This window comes from Caretta caretta, chromosome 8, assembly GCF_965140235.1.
Source record: "Caretta caretta isolate rCarCar2 chromosome 8, rCarCar1.hap1, whole genome shotgun sequence".
Taxonomy (NCBI): Eukaryota; Metazoa; Chordata; order Testudines; family Cheloniidae; genus Caretta; species Caretta caretta.
In genome coordinates this window covers 78061542-78081355 of record NC_134213.1, presented here as the reverse complement: position 1 = coordinate 78081355, position 19814 = coordinate 78061542, and the positions used below count along the sequence as shown (strand labels likewise).

At 40.6% G+C, this 19814-nt stretch overlaps 1 protein-coding gene across 2 annotated transcripts in view; it reads right to left on the bottom strand.

Moving 5' to 3' along the window:
• LOC125640838 (uncharacterized) overlaps positions 1-11807 on the bottom strand; it is a 197797-nt gene extending 185990 nt beyond the window's left edge. Inside the window, exons 1-2 of one of the 2 annotated variants that reach the window (XM_048859855.2) lie at positions 11388-11807; positions 5284-5322 (exon numbers count right to left, since the gene is read on the bottom strand). In XM_048859855.2, the coding sequence (XP_048715812.1) occupies positions 5284-5322; positions 11388-11448 (100 nt within the window). In that variant the 5' untranslated portion in view covers positions 11449-11807. The remainder of the gene's footprint in view (positions 1-5283; positions 5323-11387) is intronic. The other variant, XM_048859856.2, reaches the window with a different exon arrangement.
• Positions 11808-19814: the final 8007 nt, after the last annotated feature.

Genomic DNA, 19814 nt, shown 5'->3' with positions numbered 1-19814 from the left:
CACACCACCCATGGTTTTATATACCCCTATCATATCCCTCCTTAGTTTCCTCTTTTCCAAGCTGAAAAGTCCTAGCCTCTTTAATCTCTCCTCATATGGGACCCGTTCCAAACCCCTAATAATTTTAGTTGCCCTTTTCTGAAACTTTTCTAATGCCAGTATATCTCTTTTGAGATGAGAGGACCACATCTGTACACAGTATTCAAGATGTGGGCATACCATGGATTTATATAAGGGCAATAAAATATTCTCCATTTTATTATCTATCCATCCCTTTTTTAATGATTCCTAACATCCTGTTTGCTTTTTTGACTGCCGCTGCACACTGCGTAGACATCTTTAGAGAACTATTCATGATGACTCCAAGATCTTTCTCCTGATTAGTTGTAGCTAAATTAGCCCCCATCATATTGTATGTATAGTTGGGATTATTTTTTCCAATGTGCATTACTTTACATTTATCCACATTAAATTTCATTTGCCATTTTGTTGCCCAATCACTTAGTTTTGTGAGATCTTTTTGAAGTTCTTCACAGTCTGCTTTGGTCTTAACTGTCTTGAGCAGTTTAGTATCGTCTGCAAACTTTGCCACCTCACTGCTTACCCCTTTCTCCAGATCACTTATGAATAGGTTCAATAGGATTGGTCCTAGGACTGACCCTTGGGGAACACTAGTTACCCCTCTCCATTCTGAGAATTTACCATTTATTCCTTCCCTTTGTTCCCTGTCTTTTAACCAGTTCTTAATCCATGAAAGGATCTTCCCTCTTATCCCATGACAACTTAATTTACATAAGAGCCTTTGGTGAGGGACCTTGTCAAAGGCTTTCTGGAAATCTAACTACACTATGTCCACTGGATCCCCCTTGTCCACATGTTTGTTGACCCCGTCAAAGAACTCTAATAGATTAGTAAGATATGAGCTCCCTTTACAGAAACCATGTTGACTTTTGCGCAACAATTTATGTTCTTCTATGTGTCTGACAATTTTATTCTTTACTATTGTTTCAACTAATTTGCCCGGTACTGACGTTAGACTTACCAGTCTGCGATTACCAGGATCACCTCTAAAGCCCTTCTTAAATATTGGCGTTACATTAGCTATCTTCCAGTCATTGGGTACAGTAGCTAATTTAAAGGACAGGTTACAAACTATAGCTAATAGTTCCACAATTTCACATTTGAGTTCCTTCAGAACTCTTGAGTGAATGCCATCGGGTTCTGGTGACTTGTTACTGTTAAGTTTCTCAATTAATTCCAAAACCTCCTCTAGTGACACTTCAATCTGTGACAATTTCTCAGATTTGTCACCTACAAGAGATGACTCAGGTTTGGGAATCTCCCTAACATCCTCAGCTGTGAAGACAGAAGCAAAGAATTCATTTAGTTTCTCCACGATGACTTTATCGTCTTTAAGTGCTCCTTTTATATCTTGATCGTCCAGGGGCCCCACTGGTTGTTTAGCAGGCTTCCTGCTTCTGATGTACTTAAAAAACATTTTGTTATTACCTTTTGAGTTTTTGGCTAGCTGTTCTTCAAACTCTTTTCTGACTTTTCTTATTACATTTTTACATTTAATTTGGCAGTGTTTATGCTCCTTTCTATTTACCTCACTAGGATCTGACTTCCACTTTTTAAAAGATGCCTTTTTATCTCTCACTGCTGCTTTTACATGGTTGTTAAGTCACGGTGGCTGTTTTTTAGTTCTTTTACTGTGTTTTTTAATTTGGGGTATACATTTAAGTTGAGCCTCTATTATGGTGTCTTTGAAAAGTGTCCATGCAGAATGAATCCTCTGTTATCCATGGAACAGGTACAGTATGTGCTTCCTCTGGTAAGCTTCCCCAAACTGTTCCAGAAGTGTGCCTAAAATCCTAAGAGTGGAAATCTCTTGTGGAGAGAGGATAGTTCGGTTTCTATCTCAGTTCAGTCCAGTAGGAATTGGATTGACACTACCAACTCATTTAATACAGGCCACCAAACCAAACAGCCATCAGATGGGGAAAAATAACAAACTTTGATTACTAACAAAAATGGGCTGAATTTGGTATAGTGACTTTTTTTTTAAACTACCAGTCTCAAGTTGTCTAGTTCCCCTGATTTATTTTAACAGAAAATGAAAGTTCAAAATGGCCCATTTGCTAGAGAAGCAGAATTGAGAGGAGCAGCCACTGGATCACAGGAACAGGAGAACAGGACTAGACTTCAAAACAGCACCAGTTATGAAAGCAAGAAATGACATTTACAGGATTTTGGCAGCTTCTTTAGGCAAAAACCTGTAGCATCTGAAACAGGGGTTAAAAACTGCACCAAAATAGAATAAAAGTTTCATTCCCCCTCCCCCATTTTCCTTATCCTGCCTGCTTTTCATAACAAGATTAGTTTGATACAGACCAAACTTGTTTTTAAATGAAATGTAAAAACCCAGTTTAAAATTGACAATGTTCAGTTTAGAATCACAATAAAATGATTTTGGGTACATATGACTGGCCTTAAATCATGCTCCTATAGCGGGTGTGCGCTTTGGCTCCAGACTTGTGCTTAATGAACACATGGAGGCATGCTCTAGTGGCCAATAATGCACACCCTGTAGTATCTTATTGCTTAAAAAGCAAATAATGCAGCAGCATACAAAGTTACATATATTGCCATTGTAAAAGGGTTGAATATGAGCTGATAATAGATATTGGTGACAGTCATGGTAGAGTGGATAAATCACTACATAAATCATTCCTAGTACAATACAGTTACAGTAATAATACTGTACATATGGTAAGGGGCCCAACTAGGGAAAAACATTCTTCCACACCCAGCTTAGTCATTTAAGAGCTCTGTTTTAAATACTTTTCCTCTCAGTTATTAAAACAGCATAATGCATACGTGTACTAACTTCCAACCTTAAGAAACCTGCCTCCGACTAAGGATTTCTTTTTTGGCCCCCTTCTCCCTCCTGCCTGAAATATACCACTTTCAACATCAGTAAATATGGTAAAGCAGGTGCTTTTGGAAGTCTGCTTTTAGAGGGGCTCAAGAAGTCAGTTTGCAGATTCAGCTCCTTGACTGCTGGAGGCTAGAAAGACAGCCTGGCTATGGGAATAGCATCCTCCTCACGCTCTGGCAGAGAAAGCCCTTGAATGTGATTCTCTGAGCATCCCTAATGGTTACCCTCAAAGCAGAGCAGACAGCCTCAGAGACTGCCTAATCTGTATTCTACCGCTACAGGGAATTCTAAAGGAAGAGAAGACAAGAACTAAGAAGGAGATAGTCAAGGTAAATAAAAACACTGCTATTTTTGATGAACTTCCCTCCACACACCCAACTGTTGCGATGCAGAAGACAATCTCCATGTGGCTACATTTCATTTGTTGCATCACAAGATATATGGCCGAAGTTTTAAAAAATGGGAATTGAAAGTTAAAAGGATGAGGCTGCCTTCCAAGGAACCCCTCACAAGACCTGATGTGCATAGGGGGCATACCAAGGTCAGGGCTGGAGACAGGAAGTGTGTGTCAGGGCAGGGATGAAGCTCGTAGCACTGTAGAGATTCTGGGCAGCACTGTGTCCCATAATCAGGCACTTTGAGCTGTCTAAATTATGCTAGAAGCTGTGCAGCAGCCTAGAACTGGGAGGGCATAAAAGTGGTTTAAAGATGTCATAGCCCCTTCTCCCCTGGACAATCAGTTTTGTGCTGTGCCTCTTAGCATGCATCTACACCATAGGATTCTTTTGGAAGAGTGCAGTGTACATACATGCATAGCCCCCCTAGCACAGGTATAAACAACAGTGTAGACAGGGAGGCATGGATTAAGCCAATGAAGAAACCCTACATGTTCTCTATTGGACCAAGCCCATGCCTTCCCGCTACACTGCTATTTTGAGCACTGTAAGGTCATACTGCCTCCCGCTGCTGGAGCCTTGCCACTCTGCAGGAAAAGAGTCCAGCAGTGGGAAAAGGCTGTCAGCTCACTGCTGCTGGAACCCTTCCCCATCTCAGGGAAAGACTTTGGCAGCAGGAAACTCCCCGCTGCTGGAGCCCTTTTCTGGAACAAGGAAAGTCTCCAGGAGCCAGGAAAGGTTCTGGTGGCAGGGGAGGCAGGAGTGGGAAAGGCTGAGCCTTTTCCCTGTTGCCTCCCCCCGACTGAGCCTTTCCTCGCTGCAATGAAAGGCTCTGGTAGTGGGGAACAGCGGAAGCCTTCCCCTACTTGTCTCCCCTCTATCAGAGCCTTTCACTGATGTGTAGCTACACTCCACAGTGTGGACACAGTATGTTTTTCATTCTGGTATGTAGCTACACATACACTTCACACAGCCGAAAGTGGTGTATAATGTAGACATAACCTTAAAGTGCAGCTCAGAGTTTCACTCAAGGTTTCTAAATACATATAGAGGCAACTAAAACAAGCTACCACTTTTTTCAAATGTGATCGGTACCCAGTAGCTCTAACTCAAGAATTCACCACTTGTGAATAAAGCTGGTTGAAATTTTCTGAACAAATTTTTGTTGCTGTTCAAAAATACCCTATACTAAAAACATGAAACACATTTTTCATAAATTGTCAGTGTTATCAAAATGGTTATGATTTTCCATAGTGAAACATTTTGATAAATGTCTCAGTAACATTTTTAATTAAAAAATTCCCCAGAGAATTTCAGATTCTTCTTTGTTTTCAAAAATTTGGGGTCCATTTTGAACACTTCAGCATGACAACAAATTTGACATTTCCAAGTTTTTCATGAAAATGTCTATTTTTCAACCAGCTCCACTCATTGTGAGTAAAGCAACTACCCCAAATTCATTCCAATAATATTTTTATACCACAACACACTTTCATATATTTCTTATATCTTTTGTAAAAGGTTCTGCAAATATATAAACCAAGTTAACATACATAAAATACCTTTAAAATGTTAGATCCATAGATTCATAGATATTTAGGTCAGAAGGGACCATTATGATCCAGTCCATGTTCATGACATTTATAATATTTACTTTGACATGATGCATTTATAAATTTAAATATTAAACTATAAAGAAAATAAGTTGTCCATACATAATTAACTTTAAAAATGCCTCATTCAAGTTTTTCTGCAGACCTCCCTCAATGATTCTGTCTGCGCTACAATGCAAGAAACCTGAATTTAATTCTCTGGTTAATCTGACTTCTCAGAGGAAGATGGCACCATATGATATGTGCTGAGGCTGTGGGAGAAGGGAGCATGTGGTCCAAGGATCGCTGTGCAGCAAATTAGAAACGGTTGGTTGTGACTTGCTTTACAGCTTACCAGTTTTCTGGGCCCAACTAAGGTTGGTGCAACATGATACTGAGGAAGAAGGAGGAGAAGGATTGTTAAGGACCATTAACAAAAGTGAACCACTTCATAACATTTTCATAAATGGGTGGATTTTTTTAAGCCCAAAAGATAACATGATCCAACTCAGGAGGATTCCATTTTTTAAAGAGTAATTGGCCACGTTCAGAGTTGCACACTCAGAACATCATGGTGACAATCAGAATACAACCCAAAGCCTTCTGCTCCAAAAAGTGCAGGCCCCCTCCATGTGAGCAAAGGCAGAATCTTCTTTAGCTAATATCTGTATAGAGTATACAGTTGAACTCTACAGATTCTGCAGAGAGGGCAATGCTCCATATAATCAGTCTATTAATTACTAAAACATTCTGAAGTGTTTTCATTGATATGGAAACACAAATAAATGGGAAAAGGAGAGCTATTTGCAAATCCAATGAAGTACAGACATCTTCCTTGGTTTGAGAGACAAGACGAACAGAACAATCACTCTAAATAAATGGAAAGAATTATATATGATTTAATATTTCTCTACATACTGGGTACATTTATGTGTGTGTTCACTTCTCAGGGTCTGCCCCTGAAAATAAAGAAAGCCTTCCTGACACACACACACACAAACACACACACACACACACACACACACACACACACACACACACACACACACAGAAGAGGTTTCTCCTTGACAGAAATACTGTTCAGAGTGATTGATTTAAAAGTGCTGAACTCATATTCAGAGTCTGAAATCCAGGAACCACCAGCTGGGCTGGGATTCAAAATTACAAGGATGGAGTGAGTTTTTGAGTTGTGATGCATTAAGCACTGGAGGCAATTGCTTTTCTCACCTATCCCACAAGGGAAGGAGGAAGGGAAACATTTAAGAATTAAGAAAAGAAATCTTAGGACTATTGAGTTACTGCACCTCGTACTGCTAGAGGCAGAATCACGGTTTGCATTAGAAGGGAACTTCACTGAAGAATTTAAATAAATCTTTCTTTAACAGTGAGTCATTTGACAAAGGAATATTGGAAGACACAATAAATAAGAGAAAGCTGTGTGTATTAATCAGTTCAAAAAGGCTATGTTCAAGAGTCTGAAGTTCACTCATCATATTAGGGTCCAAAAGAGGTCCCTAACATACTGAATATCCACTGAGTTGAGGGAGGGATATTGTGAAGCAGGCACTCAGGGGGACTCTCTGCATACTGTATGTTACTAAGGTCACCTTTTAATCTCGTAAGTGAATGGATTTTTTAAAATCCAGTTTACTGATGGCTACTTAAACTCTCTGTTTACTTTTGTCATTTCTCTGAGATTGGTCAAGGAAAAACAACACCAGTTTCACTTTTGTTTGTAGTCAGTTTCACTTTCAGAAACTCAGTGCTGCAGAGCTTGAAGTTCCAGCCAGAGACTGTTTGTTTAAAAGCAGCTCATTTCAGTGGAACTAAAATCCGCAAACATCTCAATCTGCCGAAGGTTTTATAAAAGCTTGTGTAGTACACTTACATTTTAGGTCAAACTTAAGTTGACAGTGTCTCGTTAGCACGTATTCAGTGAATTTACACAAGATGAATTTATGCCATCATGTTATCTGAACCACTGGATTAATTTGCAAATTATGAAATTTAATAGAAAATTACATCAGTATTCTTCCTATTTTTTATAATTGAGTTTATAGTTTCCTTACGTGCTTGTTTTTCCATTGCAATGTAAAAGGATAATGAAGTCTTGTTTGTATATATATGAAAAGGGAAGAGGAAAAATAAGTTATAATGTACTACTCAAATAATTGTCTCAAAGGCTTATTTTTCCAAGCTCTCTTTCTAGTAAGTTGCAGAGCACTGCCAATTCCAGAGCACACTTTCTGTCAAGTCATGGACTGTAAACCCTGAACAAAGAATAATCAGCAAAGTATTGTGCTGTGTAACCTTTACAATATTCATAAAATACATAAATGAACAAATAAATATCTCCTGATGGATGAGCCAACCAGCAAATATCCCACAAATTCTTCCCCACCCCTATATCCACAGCTGCCATCTGACACTACTCCCACAAGTACAGCTGCCAAAAGACCTTGGGCCTCATTCTCCACTTTCTTGCACTTTCTGTAGCCATTCACGCCTGTGCAAAGGGAGTGTAATATGCATACAAAATGTTACTTTTCAGATCTGGAGATATTTTATATACACTTTCCACGGCTGCAAATATCCACAGTGGTCAGTTGACTAAGAAACATCTGCTTTTCACTGTATATCAACTCCACCTGCTTTGATGATCTGCATAATATTTCCTAATGACCCTTTTTCTAATATTTATAGCATTCAGAAGCTCCGGGTGGACACAAGTAATTTTCCATGAATGGTGTAGAGTTGTGGTACATCTCCTAGAGGTACCTGTCCCTTCTTTGATACCTGTTCCTAAAGTCTTCTGTCAGAGTTCCTCAGATTTCCCAATGAAATGTGTACCATACAAATTTTTCTAATCTACAGTTATCAGAATGTTGTCAATCTCATTTCTCATAGTGTACGTAAGGCAGTTTACTCGGTGCTCATTATTCTTATTGACAAGTCCAGATGCCACACAAACTGCTCAAAACAACCTATCCATTTTAGCCATGTCAATTTATCATCAACCAAGTATTTCGGGCAGATATTGTCAATATCAACCTCACTGCTCTAGAAAAGTAACATCTGTTCTTTTACAGGCTTTTTCTATTAGTTTTTCCCCCACGGCTCTTTTCTGCCCTTCCTCTGTATGTGAATGTGCTCCTGTCCCATTCTGCTTTACTGAGATCTGGACCACCTTGCTGAAGCTGCTCTGTTTTTGAGGTGCATCCCAGTTTCTCTGCAAAGCCACATCTTAATGGAGTTTTCTCTTCTTTGCTGTGCACGTTTGTCTCTGAGCCTGATTCAAAGCTACACCTGAGCACTTCTTAGCATGGGGTTGTAATTTTACCCGGCGTCTTGGGATATGTGGGGTTTTCTTAATGGTTCCCATGATATCCTTATTTCTGCCTCCAATATTGTGAAGTTTTGCCCTTATACAATATGGCAGCTATCTCCCATTACTGTCTGTAGAAATGAAGCCACAGGTGTTCTTCAGCAAAGTGGCCTCTGTCTTCTTAACCTTTGTAGATAAAAATGAGGCTGCCCTCAATAAAGATGGCCACCACCTCTCATTGCTTCCAGGAGGGCTAAAACTAAATTGCCATCAGGGAAGATGGTAGCCCCTTAGTTACCAAGAAGAGGCAGCCAGGTAGAGGACAGGAGAATGTGGAAGTATTGGAAATGAGACTGTGGATGCAGAAAGGAAGGGGATATTTAGGAAGGAGGACAGAAAACAGAGTCTGGAATGAGGGGAACAGGAAGCAGATTCAGGGAGGCAGGGTGAGAAGATCCAGGGGAAAGTGGCGTGGTAAAGAAGGAGAATGTGATGGGGAGCCAGGGGAGAAGCGCAAGTGAATGAGAAGCACAAGTGAATACAGGCCAGAGGTAGGTAGAGGACTGTGGAGGGAGTATGCGAGTGGGCAGCTTCCTATCTTGTGTAGGTAGCAAGGAGGGTAGCTTGGCAGGTCCCCATACCCGTGAGGTAGAAAAGGAATGAGCAGCCCGCACCAAGTAGCAAACAGACTTTTTGAGAGTATAATCAGGGTTGAACTTAAGAGTCCAAAATGACTGAATACAAATTTAAGAGAATTAGGCAAAATACAAAAATATTGTTTTTCTAATTTCTATTTTTAAACCAATTTCATGCCTTTTTTTTTTTTTTTAGGTCTGGACACATGGGGTCAGCAATATGGCACCACATATTCTGTGTCCACTTCAGCCCAGTGGCACAGGTTACAGAGCACCCTGAAGTTGATTGAATTTGTACACTGCTGACCCTAAGAGTCTTTTCCAGAAACTGGAAGTAGCCCAAGCACCTGTGCACTCCAGTCAAACCCTCTACTTGCCCACTATGCTGGAGGCTGCTGGAGTTAACACTGACTCTACTCATTCAGAATTTCCTTTATGCCAGGCCAATTCTGGATCTGTTGGCATTACAAACCCTTTGCTGTTTAGGTTGTAAATTTCTGGGAGCAGACGCCAAGCTTATATTCTGTCCATGCTGTATACTCCTCTATCTGTATAGCACTAAACACAGCACCAGTGCTTGACAAAAAGGTAAATAATAATAACTAACTACATAAAATAATATATGGCTTTCCAGAGGGGTACTTCTGGGTGTTTATTCATCTCATTTTGCTACTCTGTCTCACTTGCGTGGCCCGCACCACCACAGCATCTGAAAAAGCCAACATACCCAGTTAGGAAGTCCTGAAGTTTGCCTGACTTAAGGACAAAAGTAACACCATATAATTTCAATGCAGCACTGTTAACTGCTCTGTTGCTGTGTGTTAATGTTCACTTGTAGGTTCAATCCCACAGTCCTAACTCCTATTTAAACTTCTATTTGCTTCACTGGCAGTTTGGCCTGAGTTAGGACTGTAGGATCAGGCCTTTGTGGAGACAATTAACACAATTTCCTAAGCACGTAAGTAGTACCTGCAAAAAAATGTAGTATCAGTCAACAAGTAAAATGGCATTAAAAAAAGAATAAAAAGAAAATTGCTCTTGGAACAATGACCAATTGATCCTGGAAGGATGATGGGTGGGTTTTGAGTCACATTGTAAACCTGGTTCACTTTGTACTCCATTTGTCTCCCACCTGTAGCAGTTCACCTCTGTATAAAATCATGACTTGCAGCTTTCATCCAATATGTTTAATTTAGTGCTAATGACAGAGGTATCTCAGACTAAGGTGTGGCCAACTGTTCTCTTCTTTCCTCTTGTGTCCTGTCACCACCCTGCCAAGATCGCTCTTGGATAGCAACACAATCCTACTCAATTTTATCTGCATTTTTAAAATTAAGTCCGTATATACCAGGTTAGTATTTCCTATTTTGATGGCGATAATATTCTCAAAGCTGTTATTTGTAAGAGCCAAGCAAAAGTTTTATTAATATTGATTGGCATCTATTACCTACCTAACTTGTCTCTGGAGTTCTGACTCATGTCCAGTGACCTCAAACAGCTGTTACAGATATTAATATAATTATAGCAACAGATACATTGTGGGCCAAATTCCATGCTGTGCAACCTCACTAGAGTCAATGGGGTTGCATGAGGTGTAAGTAGGTTAAATACCTCATCCTATGTCTTGGTTTTTGCCCTTCTTTTTAAATGTACACGTGTTGAATTTGCCTTCGTTGCTGTTGTCATGTGAATTTTTTTTCAAAATTTCAAAATAGTAGTCAAGGCAAATTTTAAAAGATATGGGCCAGGTTTTCAGCTGGTGTAAATCAGCGTAGCTCAGTTACACCCATTTATGCCAGCTGAAAATCTGACCCAGCATCTCAGAACACTAATCTACCATAGTTACAAATTCTGCTGTATTTATTAACTCTAGAAGATCAAAAAATGGAGCTCTGTTTATTTATATAAATGTTTCCCCCTATTATCCCCCCTTCCTTTCATTTTTTAGACAATGCCACTTCCAACAACCAAGGAGTAATCTAAGAAGTCAAGGACCTAGAACCCCTCATGCTTTCACGGATCCTACCATTGGGTAATTTTCCATAACAGCCCAAGTTCTCCTTTGAGGCCAAAAATGCATACATCCAGCTGGTACCAACAATGTGCACCTTCTTTCTTATACCTTTTATCTTGCAGAATATGGGCTTATGACACACTCACAGTACCTTTGTACCCAGACACAGCACTGTCTCTTTTGGGGGACAGACCCAAAACATCATACATTTGCTAAAGCTATGAAATAATAAAAAATTCCTATTCAATACTGAATAAGCACTTCAGACAAACACATTTTCATAACCATTCCTTTCTCCAAGATCCTGGTTGTGGTAACAAAATATTAAAAGAGAAAAACATTAAACTTGAAACAACAGGCACTGAAATTGTAAAGTTTCATTCTGTTTCCTCTTTCCCGGCCCTCCTCTCCTCCCCTGATAAAAATACAGGCTATGGTAGATACAGTCAGGTATTCTTTAGCTTAATTATGAAGAACATAGTTACCTGCATGGATAATAGGGGTTGACTCAGGATAGCTTTTTAAAGATTCATAACTATTGTCCATTGTCTAGTTCTTTCACTGTTTGAAAAGTGTCTTTTGTTAAAGCCTTTTTCCCCCCACATATGTTCCTGCAAAATTGATCTGACGTTCTTCTCCTTATTGTGTTTTCTTCCAAATCCTACCATAGCAGTCTGGGCACAAGTCCAACAGTTATAAATGAAAACTTCTTCATGCAGCACAATGTCAGCATCACAGATCAGCAACTAAAATACTGTCCCTCTGTCCTGAATCCAGACTTTAGAATACACCATGACAACAAGCTGCTTCTTTCACTTTAGCAATACAGCAGAAGTTTGTTTGTGTAGGAAGTTGAAGCATCTCGGACCAATGAGCTTTCACTGTGGGCTTGGCCCTAGGCAGAGAAGAATCTCAATTGGAAACAGGAACTGAAAGTACGTTTAGTTAAGCCTGCTTTCCCTCTAACCAATCTAGCTGTCTAAGTAAATGCCTGACCTTGTTGTATAAGCTTCAGTCATAGATACAGTAGACTAATGTATTGGTTATTTAAAAAAATAAATAAATGAAGTTTTATTGTGGATTACTATGCTTTCCTGAAATTTTTTTTATAATTAAAAACATCTGAAAGACATTTCAATATATCACAAACAAGAGGAAATCCAAAGCACGTGACTTCTAAGAAAATGATGCAACTATAAGTCTGTGCCAAAATTTACAGTAATTTGTTTTTTGTATTTATTTATTTATTTATTGAAGAGGAATGGATGGAGGAAGAGGCAATAATGAGTGAACTATAAGTACAGGATTATGCTAAATTGGAGAACTATTACTTCATAAAAATATTGTAATTACTTCTGGCAGGATTTTTTTTAGACATTACACATGAGTGAAACCTCTAAAATAATTTATTTTCCAAAATTAATTGGTTTCCTGGTAAATGTCTTTCTGGAATGAACAACTAATTACAAAAATCCAGACAGAAATAGAAGGCTACAAGTTAGAAAGAGACAGAAAGAGGGAGAAAGTTTCTTTAGGGTGACTTTAGATAAAAGAAAATGTTACTTAAACACTGCTAGATATTCAGTCCTTCTGCCTCTTAATTCATATCATTAGGAGGACACAGCCTAGCATGGCAGCCCTAAAGTAAAAAGCCAGCAGCTTGACACACTTCTCTGTTAAACTTCTTAATTTGAGTGCTCCATTGTCTTAAAAGTACAACATTTTATTGATTTAAAAGAACAAAAAAACTTCACATAAATGCCCCAACAGTTACAAGAAAGCCAACATGTTACAAAGCTCAAAATAAATAAAGTGGTACATGTGGGAAATGTTTACAACCAGACCCAAAAATCATAGGAAACTTTAAACTGGTCTTATGTTCACTCCAAGGAAAGATGGATATTTTAATATAATGCTTAACTTAAAAACTCCCTGAACTTTGGGTATTTAAGATTTTGGTTCAGCCCATGAGAGGTAGGGAACAGCCATAAAGTTTTCATCTGGGCTTAGATCCAAGTTCACCAAAATTCGGTGGGTATTTGAATCCAGAATTTTAGGTCAGGCCCAAATCTAAGTTTGCACATCTTTTGAATGAAGCTGCACTTATAGAGAGTACTGTCATTTTCTTTCCCTCCCTAACTTTTCATAGCACTAAGAGAGAGAACAGGTTTGATTGTTTCCAGATTGCAAAATGGCAAGAAAGTGGTGATTACTGAACAGGGCTGAGACACAAAGCGTTTGAACAGTGAGGGCTGAAACCAAAGTCCATCAATCTCAATCATGAACTCAGGCTCTCAGCAATCAGCTACTTAGGGCTGTAGGGGTGGGCTGTTTTCCCTCCTTTTCTTCACACAAGAATGAGCGGCTCTCCTTTCAAGGAGGAGCCAGGGCTGTATATGGAGCAGAGTCCTACAGCCATGCCTCCTTGTTCCTGAGCTTTTGCTGCTAGGGGAAACCCACTTTACCTTGCAGAAACCCACTACTGTTCTACGCAAGTGTCTTCTGGCTCCCCTTATTTCTCATCTCAATTTCTCTTCTCTGATTTAAATACAGTGCAGTGTGGGTAGGTATATCAGAGTCCTTTGTCCACTGCAGCGTTCTGGACATTTTGATGGCATATTGTGGAATTATATATTCCCACCCTGGGGAATTGTGGGAGCAGGTTTCAAACACCCATCATCCCTTTCACAGTCTCTGAAAAGTCATCTGGTGCCCATGCTCTTCCCAAACTGCTTTCTAGCAGCATGGGTGAGGGCCAGAGGTGCACAGGAAAGCAGATCCTGTTAAAATGGCAAGGCCATGACTACCTGCAAAGATGCTGAGAAAAGGAAGAATAAGAACAACACCTGGCACTCCAGGACATTGGGCATATGCAGCATACTGTGCCTTCCATCTAGCAACGAGGGAAAGAAGAAGCCCTATTCCCCCAGATGAAAAGCTGACAGGCAACTTTAGAGAAACTCAAGAGGAACAATTATTATTCCACAAGTTGGTTGGCAGTATTCTGATGGACACAAACTAGGGAATATTTTCGAATTTCCATACTCATACCATAAACTTTAAGGGCTCGTCTGTAAACTCTAAAACATAACATACTATACAGCTGTACTCAGGATCTGAAATACTATTTGTCACCCTCTTATCAAAAAAATGGAGTCTTTAAAATGGGCTACGGCTGTGCGAAAGCAAATAACACCAAAGGCATGTACATTCCAAAGCAATAATTCTGTGTACTGCTTTTATGCAAAGCTTCCATCATGCAGTTTAAATGACCATTCACAAGCAAAAAACAAAATGGAGAAACCCCAAAGCCTTCTAGCTTGTCAATAAATATTGGAACAAGCCTGAATGAAAGGCAAAAATGCTGCTGTGATGTAGAAACCTGCTTTTTCATTTATTTATTTATCAATTCATTTTGGAGGACAGCACTGAGACCCTGAGAATCTCAAGAGAAGTGGCACACCCCTCAATGTTTGGGACATTTAAAGCAATACTGGACAAATAACTTAGATGTACAATATGCCCAAGCTGACAAAGATTTCATAAATCTTTTACACCTCTAGATGCTAAGGTGCTCATCTTAGCTGCAGTGACATAAAACCAGCTTAAGTGATATCTGAATCAGGCCAACATTTTATGGCTGATTTAGAACAACGCTTCCTCAGCTCTCGTCCCCTAAAGCCCCTACTCTACTTGCGCTATATTGATGACATCTTCATCATCTGGACCCATGGAAAAGAAGCCCTTGAGGAATTCCACCACGATTTCAACAATTTCCATCCCACCACCAACCTCAGCCTGGTCCAGTCCACACAAGAGATCCACTTCCTGGACACTACAGTGCTAATAAACAATGGCCACATAAACACCACCCTATACCGGAAACCTACTGACCGCTATTCCTACCTGCATGCCTCCAGCTTTCACCCTGACCACACCACACGATCCATCGTCTACAGCCAAGCTCTGCGATACAACCGCATTTGCTCCAACCCCTCAGACAGAGACAAACACCTACAAGATCTCTGTCAAGCTTTCTTACAACTACAATACCCACCTGCAGAAGTAAAGAAACAGATTGATAGAGCCAGAAGAGTTCCCAGAAGTTACCTACTACAGGACAGGCCTAACAAAGAAAACAACAGAACGCCACTAGCGGTCACCTTCAGCCCCCAACTAAAACCCCTCCAACGCATTATTAAGGATCTACAACCTATCCTAAAGGATGACCCAACACTCTCACAAGTCTTGGGAGACAGGCCAGTCCTTGCCTACAGACAGCCCCGCAACCTGAAGCAAATACTCACCAACAACCACATACCACACAACAGAACCACTAACCCAGGAACTTATCCTTGCAACAAAGCCCGTTGCCAATTGTGCCCACATATCTATTCAGGGGACACCATCACAGGGCCTAATAACATCAGCCACACTATCAGAGGCTCGTTCACCTGCACATCCACCAATGTGATATATGCCATCATGTGCCAGCAATGCCCCTCTGCCATGTACATTGGTCAAACTGGACAGTCTCTACGTAAAAGAATAAATGGACACAAATCAGATGTCAAGAATTATAACATTCATAAACCAGTCGGAGAACACTTCAATCTCTCTGGTCACGCAATCACAGACATGAAGGTCGCTATCTTAAAACAAAAAAACTTCAAATCCAGACTCCAGCGAGAAACTGCTGAATTGGAATTCATTTGCAAATTGGATACTATTAATTTAGGCTTAAATAGAGACTGGGAGTGGCTAAGTCATTATGCAAGGTAGCCTGTTTCTTCTTGTTTTTTCCTACCCCCCCCCCAGATGTTCTAGTTTAACTTGGATTTAAACTTGGAGAGTGGTCAGTTTAGATGAGCTATTACCAGCAGGAGAGTGAGTTTGTGTGTGTATGGGGGTGGGGGGATGTGAGAAAACCTTGATCTATGCAGGAAATAGCCCTACTTGATTATGTAAAGAGTTGTCACTTTGGATGGGCTAGCACCAGCAGGAGAGTGAATTTGTGTGGGGGGTGGAGGGTGAGAAAACCTGGATTTGTGCTGGAAATGGCCCACCTGTTGATCACTTTAGATAAGCTATTACCAGCAGGACAGTGGGGTGGGAGGAGGTATTGTTTCATATTCTCTGTGTGTATATAAAGTCTGCTGCAGTTTCCACGGTAAACATCTGATGAAGTGAGCTGTAGCTCACGAAAGCTCATGCTCAAATAAATTGGTTAGTCTCTAAGGTGACACAAGTACTCCTTTTCTTTTTGCGAATACAGACTAACACGGCTGTTCCTCTGAAACCACACTAATCTGGAGTCACATGGAGAAAGAAATAGCTGGAAAATTGCTTTATGTGTCATAAGAGGAAATGCTGCACCCTCTCTGCACTGGAACTAGTCTGTTTCCATGGTTTGGGAGAGGAACGGGATGCTTCCTTGTGGCTATAGAGGGGCTATTTGGGGTCAAGTGCAGGCCAGAGACAAGCAGAGAGACAGGGCTAATGCATCTCTAAAAATGTGCACCCACCAGCCATTTCCCACCTGCAGAGGAAGGTACATTACGGCTATGGGGCTTCTTCTGCCTTGGGACTGACATTGACATCCTTAAGAGGCTCCCCCCTCCCACAAGAGATTTCCAGTATATACCCCAGTTTCTCAGACTGGAGGGAGGATTTGCCTCATCCTGAAAGGAAGGGGAAAAATCAGCAAAAATATTGTTAAAAGAGACATTTATTTTTCTGGTGTGAAAAGTCTTATGAAAATAGATGAGAATTCCACAATGGATTGCAATCAAACCTAGCATAGTAGGCATTACATTTACAGCTCAGTTTGGGGTGTGTATGCGGTGGTACTCTCCAAAGCTCTATCTACAAGCCAAGCTGTACCTAGTTGAGATGCCAGAATGAACTGGCGCTCACAACAGATTCTGCAAATGTTCAGAATATAGTTATGCATGCTCTGCTGACTCCTTGGGTTTGACTTCCCTTCAGTAGAGTTCTGATGCATCATTCGGCAGGACAAATAAAGGCACAGACCCAATAGGAATATGCATGAGACTCTGCCTCCCAGAGGCCTGGGGTGGCATTAGAATCATAGTTTTCATTTTAAAAAAATTAAGTTTCTAACCCTCATAGTTGTGGAAGAGAGCTTGAAAAGGTGACACAAGGGTAACCCAAGCAGTGTTGGCTACCTAAGCCTCCAGCAGAGGAGAAGCAGCAGCCACAAGAGCCAGAAAGGAATTGTTTGATCCACACCCACCACCTGAACAGACCTGGTCTTCACTAATCTGCAGGTGGTGTCTGGCTGGTTGTAGGATTTGCATGCTTTGCTGGGATTGGCTCCCCCTTGATGGGGCTCAGATGCATTCTAGGGCACTCCCTGCTGGCCTTTTCACACACACACAAAAGTGGGAAGCACTTGGGGGGTTGGGGAGGGAAGTGAGCAAAAAAAGTGGCAAGCAGACTTTCTCCAAAATTTCTTCCACTTGTAGCACCAAATGGAGTATTGATCAAACCAAACTGTGCAGATCTGTGATCCTCTTCTTTCCTTCCTTATAGGAGTTGGTAGTAGTGAAATAGTTACAAAGGATGACATTTAAATCATCATCAGGCATTTGAGCTAAAACCAAATAGAAATGAATGGTGCAGGTCACCCAACTCAGAGCCACTGTGTCAGGCTCTCTACAGATTCAGGCATGAATTACTGCACTGGGTACAGTTGTTTCATTTTTTCAAGATTTTTTTCTTATAACCATAAGAGCTAAAGCCTTGCTTTTAAAAATAAAACAAGGGTGAGATTCTGAAGAGTAATATTCTTGAGAACCAGGAGCCGCAGAGTGTCATTTAAAGTGTGGGGTGGCCAATGGGTTTGCCCCCCAACTTTCCCTCCACCTGCACCCTGACACTTCTGGCCCATGAGCCCCTACAGCCACCCCCTCCAAATCTGAGTCAGTAGTGTTGCAACCTGGTGCTCCGGGTTACAGTACCACTCACGTTTGGCCTGGCCAAAGTGGCTGGGCCATGATCCAGGTCAACCGCTCTGGCTCCATGGCCTATGTTGAGAACAGCCTAAAAAACCCACCAACCAACCAAAAAGGGGTGCCTGGTCACTGACGCTTCTCAGTTCAAGCACTGACTACATACGGTAATACTATGTGGAAGGATACTGCATAATGAGACTCAGCAATTATTAGTGAAACACTGTATGAATATAATTCTGGGAATAGCTGGAGCACTTTGTTCTATGCTTCAGAGGCATTAAAAAAAATGTGCTTAGATTGAGCATTGTGGGCAGGGAATGTCTTCTACTTTATGGATGCATAACGCCCAGCACAATGAAGCCCTGATTCTGACTGAGGCTTCTAGTACTACCATAATAAACATAAACGAATGAAATAAAATAATAAGAATGCAAATATTTTATCATAATTAGATAGGGATTGTTAAATTAATTGCTGTTAATAAATTATGACAAAATGGAGCCTTTTTCCTTTAAAAACTCATTCGTGAACCAATCCTGACTTCTGAGAATATATTTTGCTGTTTGTATTTGACCATTAGACCATTTGATCCTGCCGATATTTATGCAAGTGATACTTATGCAGGTGACAAAGCTAGTCTTGTGCATGTACATATGTGTTTGCAGAAAAGGACCCTAATTTGAATGAACAATTTTTATCCTATGAGATGTTCACAAACTAATCACTTTGACTATCTGCTGTGCTAACTATGGTTTGTGTTTGGTCATTTAAAGTCACATGCTACTATACCCGTTCTCTGATTGCATGATTAAATCTAGAGAGTAATGAATCCCAAAGAATAAATAATGAGTGAATATTCATATTTAAAACATCATGACCAATGTGTGAATGTGACTACGGGTACTTGTACAGAGACCAGCCACTTGCTAAACAAGAATCTATTCATGCAAATGCTGGCAAATAGTGTATAAAAAGGGACATGATTATGCTGGTAACAAAAAGAGTCTTCCTGGCCATTTGTCATAATAGCTATTTGTACAGTATTCTACCAGCTCTGCTACATAGTATTCTTCAGTGCAACAGAAAACTCTCATTAACATTTCCTATGAGAAATCTGAACCTGTGAGGATATTATATTCTCAGGGCATTACCACAAATTGAATCCCTTCATCCAAAATAAACTAAATATATGTTTTCTGGACTACAATACAGCAATGGAGGAAAAAAAGTCAAATGGCTTAATCAATAGCTTTTTAATTTTAGGACTCAGCTTTCCTTTTCTGCTCCAGACCTCTCCCCTTTCTGCTCCAGACCTCTCCCCCCTGGCATCAGTGATGACAGATAAGGGATGTTTTAAGGGTGAAACTCCTCAGCGTTGCAACCCAGTTGGAAAATATTATTTCATATAGGAAATCTCACCTCAGCTGGAAAATTCTCAGTGGTTCCAATCAGTTATTGCACCAGGTGAAACAAACTTCTGGTCCAATAGCACATCTCAAGAGCACTCTTTGCATCAGACACACAAACAGTGGTTGGGGCCGAGGAAAGGGGTTTACAGTATTCCATTCAAGGTCTGCCTAGACTCTCTCAAATTCCTCCTGCAGTCCCAGAGTGGCTGGATCGTTCTACTAAAGTGTTTGTGCTAGAATGATCAGCTATTCATAATGACAGCCCCGAGCTTGGAAGCAAGTTTCTGAAGAGGGACAGAGGGGGGTAGGAAGCAGGAGGGCCATGGGTCTGCTCCTGTCTCTTAAGCTGGCCAGCAGATGGAGAACATTTCTCACACAGTTCAGTAGGGGAGCACCAGGAGGTATTGTGCTCCTAGGGGGCAGCACAACACAGGGCTGTGGCTTAATGCTGGCTGTGTCAAGGTAGCACAAATAGTTTTCTATATTTAATTATTTGTATTGTGCACTTTATGTAGTAAGGCCCCAC